We start from the raw sequence: 12,932 nt of genomic DNA, 5'->3' as shown, positions 1-12,932 counted from the left end.
ACTCTGCCGAAACTATAATAAATCTATAGTAAAATTTTGACGAAACTAATCGTAGGATTTTGAAGAGGTTTAGACAAGCAACCTTAGTGATATTAACCAATAGTAAACTATTTTAATAATTAACATCCAGGAAAAGCAATTCTATTATGGACTACCAAAAATTTATTTTATTTTAATATATAACCTTTTTATTCTTTATTCTTTTTATTTAGTAAGTTTTTTTTCTTTTTTTCTTTTTTTTTTTAGTTCTTTTTTGGCTGGTTTTTTTTCAAATGATTTTTATTTTTATGATTTCCATTTGATTAATTAGCGTATTTCTACTTATTTAAATAGTTTTGATCGAAAAGTGAGGTCTCATATGGGATAATGATCTGGATTTTATACACGTATATTAGTTATTTTGCACGAAAGTACTATCTGCTTCTATTTGTAATAGTCTTAAATTCACTACTCTTTTAGAAATAAAATAAATAATCCTGGTCTCAGGTTTAACATTTTCAGCCTTAATTATATTGTTCTCAGCCTTAAGCTTACTAATGCATTATTTTAATGAATTAGTCTCACTGGACTGGGAACTATCTATTACAGATTGTATGCTTGCGTAATGTAGTATGTTAATATTCAAAAATAAAAAATCATGTGATTTTGGATGAACTCAGTTTACTGAAATTAAATTTTATTAATAATAGCATGCCATATAACATAAAAATAAAAATACATGTATCAAATCTCTATTCTATAAATTTTTGGAGTTAAAACTATTATTACCATTTCACTAGAACTATGCTCATTATTCCTAGAGTTAGAACTATATAATATTTTGGAAATTGTATATATTACAGACATCCTTAATATCAATAAAGTATGGATAAAGCAGGACCCCGCTTACTTATAAGATAGGTCCACCCCCGGCCAGTACCAAGGTAAAAATCATATATAAAATTCTTTGCAGATCCTACTATAAAAGGAATTTAAGAAAAAAGTAAGGTAAAAACTATTAGTAAAGGGTCAATTTTCTACAGTGACCTTTATTATAAGTAAGCGGGTCCTGGATAAGCGGATATATAGCACTTGGTAAAATCATATGCAATGGAATTGTTGCTTTTTCTATTAGGCAGTACTTGTAAATACTCAATTCTTTTCATATAGCATAAAGTTCTAAAACATAAAAACAAGGGTAGGACTAAAGAAAAGTAAAAATATAATATATTACTTGCAATGTTAATAGAAATTCTGTCTCTTGGATGATTGAGTATTCTTTTAAGTTTTTAAGATATACTATACATATTTTCCTAATTGCACTATTGTCATATAATTAGGTTTTCATGCAATCTTATGAGATCCTTTTCATATAGTACTAGCCAAACTCCCCTTTTCACTCCTATTTAGGAAAATTATTAGGTGAAAGAAAAGTATGGCAGAAAAGAAATATTTTATAATTAATAATAGAGATAGTGCTTACCATATATCCCACACAGCAGGATTTCTGGGTAAATCACTCATTACTATATTTATTAATGGCACAAGTACTTTGCAGACATATGATCCTTCATTAATCAGTTTACCATTGTATAGGCTTCATACTTAGACGATTTCCAAACACAAAGATTATAATGAATGGAAATCATGTGATGTAAGGATCTAGCAAGATCACAGAGATTGATTAATCGAAAAAATATAGTACTTATTTTTTAATGATTAATGGCAAAATAATTTATCAGTTATTATTTTTTTATTTATTTTAATATTTAGTTTTATGCGGTTGTATATTGTAGAAATAAAAAGTATTAAAAGAACGCTATTTTTGTTAAATAAAAATATGATAAAAAATAAATATTTCTTTTTTGTTTATCTCATATCGCGTTTCAAGTCAAGATAGGAATTGAACGGGTCAAGAAAGTAATACGAGGAGGGTCAAGAACGTAATTTTTGCGTTACTGCCAGCTAAAAACTGGATAGTATCTACGCCTTTACGCAATAATTACACACCGTTGTTACGCATTTTTTTCTCTAAGTTTTGGTTAAGAAAATGTCTTCCTCAGAACAACGATTAAAAGCCGAAGAAAGCAGGAATCATGAAGTAAGCTATACTTTTTTTATTATTTTATTTTATTTTATTTTATTTTTTTAAAGAAAAAGAACTATATAAATTTTTAAATATTACTTTAGGTTACCAAACGGATAGAAACACCGTCGATTAGCGGATTTTCATTCCGAATTTATTTATTCCTTCTAGATTACGTGCCAGGATTAACATCTTTACTACTTCGAAACGCAGAATTAAACGGTTTGGGAAAGCTTAAACTTGAAGAATGTCCTACAAATTTATCACTTCCTCTACCAAAAGAATATTTTGGAATTGAAGAAACTAAGGTTTGCTCATTGTTTTAAAAAAATTTTCAGCAATAATTTAATTTTAATTTTATTTTAAAAGGTAGTAGATGGATTGAAAATTTTTGAAAGTGTAGAACAAAGTTATTCTGGATTTTTACGTGCAAGTGATCTTCGTAAAGCTTATCTTACCAAAAGGACAACACCTCTTCAAGTGAGTCAGGGTCAAACCAGTCAAATCAATCTAAAATTTAAAAATTTAAAAAAAATTTCAAATGTAAAAATCAAAATAGATATGCGAAATTCTTATAGGAAAATTAGAAGAATCTCTTAAATGCAATCCACCTCTGAATGCCATTATAAAATATGATCGAGGAGATATTATAACGCAGGCAACAGCATCTGCAAATCGATATGCAAGTAATTGTTCATTAGGACCACTTGATGGTGTACCTGTAGCAATTAAAGATGACATGGATGTAAAAGGATACGAAACAAATGTTGGCACAACATTTATTAATCGAGGAGCTTCTGCTCAAACTGACGCTACTATTATCAAAAGGCTTAGAGAAAAGGGTGCAATTATTATAGGGAAGACTAGTATGCATGAAATGGCATTTGGGTAAAAAATTTTTTTTTTCTTTTTTAAGTTTTTTAAAGAATTTTTTTTAAAAAAAAAGTTTTACAGCGTTACTGGAAATAACCCAAGTGTGGGTACAGCACGTAATCCTTATAACATCAATTATTATCCTGGTGGATCAAGTTCTGGTAGTGCCGCTGCAGTTGCTTCGGGATTATGTCCAATCGCGATTGGTTCCGATACTGGCGGATCAATTAGAATTCCTTCTGCCTGTTGTGGTATTTACGGATTAAAAACCACATGGGGAAGATTTTCTGCAAAAGGAGAATGTACTATTTAGTTATATTATTTTAAAATGTTCTGAAATGTGAAATGGTGATAATAAAACTTTATTTATTTAGTTTCAACCTTTCCTACGCTAACCGTGTCAGGTCCTATTGCAGCAACTGCAGATGATTTAGCATTAGCCTATTTTGTGATGGCAGGAAGAGATGATGAAGATCTCAACACGTATCACCAACCCTTACCGACGTTAACTGGTCTGTATAATACCAAAGATTTATCAGACTTAAAAATTGGAATATATTCAGAATGGAATAGAGAAGTTTACAATTCAGCCATAACTTTATCATTAAATGATTTTATTAAAAAATTACAACTACGTGGAGCAAAAATCATTGAAATCGATATCCCTGATCTGAAGGAAGTTGAGCTTGCTCTTTTTGTTACTGCTGGTTCAGAACTACTTATTCCTTTGAAACAGTACAAAGAGGATTTTCATAAATTTAATTGCAATACTAGATATAATGCATATCCGCTTGAATCTATAACGACAACGGTAAGTTACTAATTTAATCTTTTTGAAATTTTTATATTTTCTTACTAAAAAAATTGGTTTAAAATTTTCTTTATAGGATTATGGTGAGTATAAATTTTTACAATTTCTTTTCAATAACAATAAATATTAACCTTTTGATCCTTTAATTTCTTTAGTTATCGCACAACAATTACGTACACGTTTTATGCGCAGTCTTTCAAATTTATTTAATACACAAGTAAATTTAATTTTAACTCCAACCACACCAATTACGGCACCGAAAATTTATTCACAATCATTAACTTATGGAGATAATTCAAATTTAATCCCAGTTTTAACAAGATTTACTAACTTTGTTAACTTTTCTGGTATACCAGCAGTAACAATACCAGCAGGTTATGATAATAATCAATTACCTATCGGACTACAATTTGTTGCAAAGTGGTTTGATGAAGCTACTCTTTTAAGGATGGCTAAAGTATCTGAAGAAATTTTAGGTAATCAAAGAAAAAGTCCTAATGGCTTTTGGTTTGGTGATTTTTATGGTGAAGTATTGTAGTTTTAAAATATTCTTTATATGTATAATAAATACTTTTTTTTCGAGCCTGTAAATTTAAAATCTTACGAATATAATAAATTTTTAACCTTCTCAATTCCTAATAATTTAATATCTTGACGCATTAGTTTGTAGTCAAGTTTACGTCTTTAATATACTGTAAATAATAAAAATACATCAAATAAATCAGTTATTCATATAAATCCGACAATATTTAATTTTTAAACTTTGGATTTTGGACACCAGTTTTAATTTGCTTCCCCACTTTAAGTAAATTAAATTAAATTGCCCACTTTTTTTAACAAAGTAAAAAATTCTAATATAAACATCCTTCGCACAGTGGGCGTGGGCTTTGTTTTGCCGATTAAGTCTTATTGTTTAATTTAAACTATTCCGTTTTGAATTTTGGCTATTCCATTTTTAAACAAATGATGATCATTAAAGAAATAAAATAATACTGGTAGTTTATTTCAAATCTATAGATTTCTGTTTCATTTAATAATATAATTCTATTTATATTATAATTTGATGAATCAAAAAAATGCAAAATGGTAAAAAATAAAAAAAAAACAAATATATTTAATAAAAACAAAAAGAAGAAAAGAAAATTTAAAGCTATTTATTCCATAAAAAACCTTATTTGCCTCTGTCCTTTCTTACTATAAGTAAGCATATATAAGACCAAGATTATTAAAGTTGTTTAAAAATGAAAAATAATTTCGTTCCACAAGACTGAAAATTATTTGGCTATATATAATACTAGGATAGCTGCCATTAATATTCAAATATTCCAAAAATATAAATTATTTTCCATTTCTGTTGTAATTTGTTGTACTATTAGCAGATTTTGAAAAATAGCCAGATATGTATCCAATTTTATGCAAAAGAGTTGCCAAAATCTTTTAAAGAGTTTCTTTTTTAATAGCTGTATATGCATTTGAATTGGAAAAGCTCTGAAAAACTAGTTAAATAGAGTAAATAATTTTAAACAAAGAAGAAAGTGAGAATTAAAGATGGAAAATAGTTTTTTGGTCTTTTTCGGTTTTTGAAAAATTTTCAGAAAATTACACATCCAATTTTTTGTAATATAGCAGAATTGGCTAAAGACCAAAAAGTAGCAAAATTTGACCTTTATCTTACTTTTTTAAAAATCAGCAGAGATTAAATTAGCTAAAAAATTGCAATCTTAAAACTTTTGTTATAAAAACCTATAAAATCTATTTAATTTTAAATTGGCTGATTGAATTAAATTCAAATTTTGCTACATTTTAATCTTTAACTAATTTGTAATATAATAAAAATTTGGATGTATAGTTTTATTACTTTTCAAAAAACTTTTAAAAACTGTAGTTAGAATTGAGTAAATTTAAAAAAAAAATTATTTATTATCTTTAGTGAGAATAGCTTATATTGAAAAATTTCTAAAGTATTATCAAAAATTTTCTTAAAGTATTTTTTGTATAGGAATTTTATATATTAAAATTTCTACATACCTAAAGTTCTAAATTGTTCAGATTGGTTCAGATTGGAAAGTAATTCAAAATCAAACTGAAAAATTAGTTTATTTCAGTTTAGTCTAATTTATATTAAAAGATAATTCAGAGCTAGACCAGATCAGTCCAGTTATTTTAGTCTAATTCGGTCCAGTTCTATAATTATAATTACTTTGAAAAAATATTTTGCAACATTTTTTTGTTTTAATTAAAATTACTTTGAAAAATATTTTACAATATTTTTTTAATTAAAATTACTTTAAAAAAATGTTTTGCAATATTTTTTTATTAAATTAATTATAAAAATATCACAAAAACATTTTTTTTATAATAATATATTAAAAAAAATATTTTCAACATTTTTTTATTTAATAATTAAATAATTATAATGGTTTTAATAGGACCCCGGATATCTCCAAAACAGGTCATAAGTCACACTTTCGGCAGATTGGCCCATTTTTCAGGGGCTCAAAAAATCGTTTTTTGTAAATATCTCGGCATCCAGTGGTCCAATTTTGATGAACATTTTTTTAAATTGTAGAGCTAAATGAGGGCTACAAAATAAAAAAAAGTTCATTAAAATTGAATTACTGGATGCTGAGATATTTACAAAAAACGATTTTATGAGTTTCAGCAAAAAGGGGTGTTTTTGGCCAAAAGTCCATTATGACCTTTATATTAGATATCCGGGGTCCTGTTTTAATATAAAATTATTGTGAAAATAATTATTCAGTCTAATTTAGTCCCAACCTGTTTAATTCAGTTCAGATTAGATTTATAATCTAGGATTGGACTGGACTGAATATTTTGGTTTAAGTTGAAACATCAATCCAGACTGGATAAATCTGAATTTTTAGTCCAGATTATTAGATTAGAACTGGACCAATTAGAATTTATGTATACTTTTTTATAATATCTATAATACCAAAAGTTATAAGTTATTTAATATCAGTTAAAACATTATTATTTAATATAGGTTATCATCTATATTCATTTTTTTTATCTTTTTCCATTAGTATATTTTCAGTTTAACTATTTTTTATTATCTGTTTACATCTAGAATTTTTTTCAAGATGCTAAAAGAAAAAATTACTAAATAAAAATTATTTTTATAAAAAAACAGCTATAAATACTATGACTAAAAAGAGTTTTTTTTCTAATACAGTCAACTTTCTCTATAGTCACTCCTGTTATAGTCATATTCTACTATATAGTCATACTAGTTGAATGTTCAAACACTTTATTATTAAAATCTATTCTATATAGTCACAATCTATCTATAGTTATTATTACACCTATCTTTAAAAATCTTATATTAAAAAAAACTATTTATAATCACAATTATATAAAAAATATATTAAATAACTTGTCATCTAATAATTGTACAAAGATGTATCATAGTTTGTTAGATTCGTCTTATTGAAATGAATCGAGTGGTAGTGGTTTTATCTTTTTACTTTACTAAGTATTGTATAACTAGGCCTTTCTTTACCTCTTTTTGAAGCATCTTTGGGCCAGTATTCTATCATCCTTACGAGGCAACCACTGAGTACTTAATTTCTCAAGCAGAACTTATTTGTAAAGTTTTGTCTTTTTACGATCACTGGCTGATGAGTTATTCAACAAAATGTTAAAAATCAGTATTATAATATTTTTTAATTTATGTTTACTATGCCATTTAACATTTTGCTAAATTTCTTAATACTTAGTGATTATAAAAGAACGATTAATAGTTCATTGGAATCACCTCATCAAGACGAATCAAATGGTGGTAAACTCATCTCTTTGTGATCAATATTGATATTGATGGAATTACTACTTAAAAACTATTTAATATTTTTTATTTCAGAAATTGATCTAGTAATTGGATTTTGATGCATTTTATACCATTAGATTTGTCTTATCAAAACAAATCAAATGGTAGTAAGATCATCTCCAATATTAGCAGAGTTATTGCATAAAAACTATTAATATTTTTTAATTTCAAAAATTGATCTAGTGATTGGATTTTGATGTATTTTATATCATTAGAATCATTTTATTAAGACGAATCAAATGGCAATAAGATCATCCCTCTATGATTAAAATTGGTAGAGTTACGATACAATAAAGTTTTAAGTATAATTTTGGTTAAAATTATGTTAATTTTTGGCTGGAATTATGATATATATTATATAAGAAATTTTTTATACTTTATAATTACCAAGTATGGACTGTCCTAAATGTGTGACTATAAAGAGAGTTGACTATATTATTGTATATTTTTAAAATTATTAAATAATTAAAAAAAAATATATTATATTTATTTTTTAAAAAAATATAAAGTTAAATATAAATAATACTTAGTGATTATATTAAAAAGTTTAAAACTTTAATAACTTTTTAAAAATTTAAATTAAAATTACTAATAAATTTTTTATTATTTTAGAATTTTTTTTTTTTTTTAGGTGATAGTTTTAAATTTTCAATTATTTTTTAATATATATATTCCTTATTCCTTAAACAGTTACTATAAATTTAACCTTCATCTATTTTTAGTGAAAATTAAACTATTTCAAACATTTTTTTTTTTAATAATTAAATTAATATAAACAATTTATATTAATTTACTAATTATATATTAAAAATTAATAATTACCTATTGATAAAATTTTTGCACTTTTAAAAATGATTATAATACTAAAAAAATTTGTCTTTAAATTTAGTAATCTCACTAGAATTGTAATTATCTAAAATTTTAGTACAGTATTTAGAATTCATTATGAAAAACAAAAAAAATTATTTGTAATAAAAATGCAAATAATTTTTTAAAATAAATAAAATAAAATGATTTTAAATTATATAAATTTTATATTTTATTGTTATTTAATTATATTCATTTATTGAAATATAATAATCTTTAAAATAACTACTCTTGTTCTTTGTTACAGTATCATTCCCTTTGAGTATAATAATAATAATAATAATAAATTATAGTGTTATTTTAGAAGGAACAATCAATACAACATCCAAGAATTTTTTTTTCTATTCTATGAATACTTATAAGAGGAGCAATCAATAGTATAGTTTGAATATTTTATTAATTGTCACTAAGTCACGTGATATAATCCCGTGATTATACTCAATTAACAACTCGGAAAATTATTTGTATTATACCTTTATGTAATGATGAAAAAATTATCTTGGCCTTCTATTAAGAAAAAAAAAAGAAAAAAATACTTAAAGATTATTCACATTTTCGGATTTTACCTTTCTTTTAAGAAAGAATATATCTGCAAATCCGCAGACTTTCATTCACCATTCGAAACGACTTTGCATTAGGCATGCATGATTAACAAATAACTCCGTAAGTATTGTAATAATAAAATAAATATGGTTAGGATCATAAATAAAACTCCGAAAAAATAAATCATTATTTTTATTTAAGGGCACATTTTTACATTTTCATTTTATATTTTACTTTTTTTTAACGTGAACCTTACCTAATTCGATTACCCCTTTCTAATTAAATTTTATAATAAACTTATCCGTAAAATAACATAATGTTATTGTCAAAAAGAAATAGTATCAATAACAATAGCTATAATAATGACGATAAAATAAAGAAAATTGAAGGAATTTTTAAATCATCGGACTATGATTTGGATAAAGATGAAAGAAAATTAAAATATAAGGATTATAACATTATTTTATGTGAAAAATGTAACGAAAAATTTAATCGTGATTGGCATTGTAGAAAATGTTATATTAATGAAACTGAAGAAGGAAAACATCGTATGTTATATGGAATATGTAAAGAATGTTCTCAAGCAATGAAAATTCCCTGTTGGTGTCCACCTTGCAACTCAAATAGACTTCGACAAAATTTTGATAAGTGGACTAGCGGAAATGATTTTGTTAATAATTTAATAAAAGACAATCAAGCTTCAGCTTCTAGCAACCACATTTTAGAATGGATCCCATACGAAAAATTTACAGATTTTAAATTTATAGCTAAAGGGGGTTTTGCTGAAGTATACTCTGCAACTTGGACAAATGGAAGAATCGAAAAGTGGGATCACGGATCTAATATCTGGAAAAGGTCAGGACCATTTAAAATTGCTTTAAAGATATTAAATAATTCAAAGGATTTAAGTGAAGAATTCCTAAACGAGGTATGTTTAAATGAGAGTATAAATTAACTCTCTTTTTTCTTCATATCAATTAATCATTTTTTTTTTTAATTTAGTTAAAATTTTTGAGAAAGTTTCCAAATTATTGTTATAAATATATAATAAAATGTTTCGGTATAACACAAGAACCAAATACTCTTAATTATGCGTTAGTGTTCGAATTAAAAGATTGCAGTTTGCGTGATTATCTTGATAATCATTATAACTCATTGACATTGAAAGACAAATTAGACATTATAGAACACATTTGTTTGGGACTTAACTGTATTCATAGTTATAATATAATTCATAGAGACCTTCACTCGGGAAATATTTTGCATTCGTTCAAAAAGATATCAGATGCATCTATCAGTGATTTTGGACTTTGTAGACCAGCGGGTGAAATAAAATCAGAAAATTCAAAAGAGAACATCTACGGAATAGTGCCATATATTGCGCCTGAGGTATTGCGTGGCAATGAATACACTCAGGCATCTGATATATATTCGTTAGGTATAATTATTAATGAAATAATTTTCGGAAATCGACCTTTCAATAGTCGGGCGTATGATGAACGCCTCGCAATCGAAATATGCGAAGGATTACGTCCAAACATTAGAGATAAAACGCCGGAACCTTTGAAGGAAATAATTCAGAAATGTTGGGATGAAAATCCCAAAAACCGACCAAATACTGATAAACTTCATGATATGTTGCGAGATTTTATATATACAAAAAATGAGGGGAACAAGGAACATCCTTATAACTTCAGGAAGTATACAAAACAATATGAAGAAAACAAAAATTCATCGTATGATTTAGTTAATGAATTAAACGAATCAACAATAATAATATCGCCATCAGAGTCACAAGAAAAAAATCAAAATAAGTCTGCTAAAGTTAATCGAACTTCTTCGATTATTGTTATAGGAACAACAAAGTCAGGTAAATAATATATCATCATATTTTATTTATTTTAAGTCGAGTATTTAATTAAAATTATTAAAATTCATTAAATTATTATAATAGTAAACATTTCTGGATGTGACGAATGCTTTGATTGTGCAATTGAAAATTATTTAAGCGTTAACTCTTACAAGAAATCATTATATAAAGATTAGTAGATATAGACATTAGACAAGTAATAAAATTAATAAAACATTGAAGTATAGACGAATTAAATTTTTTAATATATAAATGATACTTTCCAACAAGCACAAACATTTGATTCTTCAAATTCTGTGATTATAAATAAACCTGTAAGAAAGTAGTATAGGTAGGATCGGTTTGCTGAACGCTAAAATTGATATCGAGTATATAGAATTTATTATACACAGTTGTATGTATAAAGTTTAATTAGTATAATATATACTCAACAGCTTAATTTTTTAAAATTATTTTATTACTATATTGTTATGTTTATAAAAACACTGCTTTACATTTTTAGTCAAAGAATTATTTTTCTTATTCTCATACCCTGCTAGCACCGACTGAATTATTAATTTATAGTATTCTAAGCTAATAATTAAAAACTGATTTAGATTTAATTCACGGTCCTTCTCAAGATTCGATAATTCCATTACACGAACTTTGCTTCTCGTTCCCTTAAGTTACGTTCACATACTTTTAAATCTAGTTATCATACTCAATTAAAGTTCTGTAATAGTGTTTTCCTTGTTTCCTTATTGTTGTTATTATCGTCACAATCGTCCTCTGAATCAGAAATCACAATAGTCTTCTTAGATTTCTTTATTATTGCACAGTGATTTCTTTGTTATACTGTATATACATCATTGTATAATGTGCACTATACAGTCAGCCCTTTCTATAGCGAATTTTGATATAATGAATTTCACGATATAACGAATCTTTAGTGTGGTACGCATTTAATCGTATGAAAAAAAATGTGTTACCCCGGATTTTACTAATATAAAATGCCGTATAACAAAAAATTTATAAATTCACGTATGTAAATGACCCCTGTTATAACGAATTTCTTTTAGAACGATTTTTTTTTATAACGGAGATTTTTGCAGTTTGATGCTGGTTTTTATGAAATTTTTCTCAAATAAGCAATTTTACCACTTTTTAATTCGTTTTATCAAAGATGGATGATTTATGTTTCGAAGTTTCCTTTGCCTTTTTTTCCTCTATTTTACTGCATTATACCAAATTTTCCGCTATACCGAATAATTCGTTATACAGTAGCATTAACGAATTTTCTCATAACGAAGGCCTGATCGGTTCGGATGCCTACTTCGTTATATCTAGGGCCCTTTCCGTATTACTCTAAATAAACCTATTCCGAAAATCATTCTTACTGATTTTCTCGCGTATTAACTTCTATGTTCTTGAAGCCAATGATTAAACCAAGTATTGTAAATACACTATCAACGCGATCTCGTAGTCGGCAACTACGCATTTAGTCACGTGATCAAATTTTACCTAATTGTGGCGCATTTGATTATTTCTAAAAATGAAAATTATGTGGCTTGTGTGTGAAATTCTTTCCGGGAATTCCAGCAAGAAATTCGTTCAGAACTTGTGGCTTTGACCATCTAAAAATAAAAACTATCTTTAGCTCGATATTACAATTAAACTTATATCGTTATCGAATTACGTTCTTTCACATAGTGGAAAAGTAATAAATTATCACACCAAATATAGGTATACCGATTACCGAGGTCAGATTGTAATGACAATTTTTGCCTTGCCTTGTTCGTTAAAATTTGGATCGATAAATTTATAATTGTTAACGAAATATTAAAAATCTATATTTCTATTTATAAATTTATAAACGGTTATGCAGGTTGTCTTTTCGGAAAAATTCCAGTTATTTGTGCAGATCAATTAAACGTGATCAAATTTGGTTAAACCCCTTGGGAGCTCATTTATATTTAAAGGATCAGAAAATAAATTTGATTAAACTTATCATAAAAAATATTTATTACATCTTTTTTGCTTTATTTTATTTATTTTTTTGCGTTTCATTAACATATTATCC

The 12,932-nt window shown here is 26.0% G+C and overlaps 2 protein-coding genes across 2 annotated transcripts; both read left to right on the top strand.

The window, feature by feature from the left end:
• Window positions 1-2,029: 2,029 nt before the first annotated feature.
• OCT59_011232 (uncharacterized protein) lies at window positions 2,030-4,629 on the top strand (the record flags this gene model as incomplete). Its single annotated transcript, XM_025314488.2, has 8 exons — window positions 2,030-2,080; window positions 2,170-2,373; window positions 2,435-2,545; window positions 2,625-2,953; window positions 3,020-3,240; window positions 3,313-3,749; window positions 3,826-3,832; window positions 3,905-4,629. 8 exons carry the CDS (start codon window positions 2,030-2,032, stop codon window positions 4,285-4,287), a joined length of 1,743 nt encoding a protein of 580 aa, XP_025185121.1. The 3' UTR covers window positions 4,288-4,629.
• A 4,609-nt stretch (window positions 4,630-9,238) lies between these two features.
• Window positions 9,239-11,324, top strand: OCT59_011231 (uncharacterized protein). The gene is made up of 3 exons (XM_025314487.2): window positions 9,239-9,931; window positions 10,006-10,873; window positions 10,958-11,324. The coding sequence occupies exons 1-3, from the start codon at window positions 9,320-9,322 to the stop codon at window positions 11,047-11,049; spliced, it is 1,572 nt and encodes a 523-aa protein (XP_025185120.2). The 5' UTR covers window positions 9,239-9,319; the 3' UTR covers window positions 11,050-11,324.
• Window positions 11,325-12,932: the final 1,608 nt, after the last annotated feature.

The sequence above is a fragment of the Rhizophagus irregularis genome, chromosome 19, assembly GCF_026210795.1.
Source record: "Rhizophagus irregularis chromosome 19, complete sequence".
NCBI lineage: Eukaryota > Fungi > Glomeromycota > Glomeromycetes > Glomerales > Glomeraceae > Rhizophagus > Rhizophagus irregularis.
This window is presented reverse-complemented; position numbering and strand designations above follow the sequence as displayed.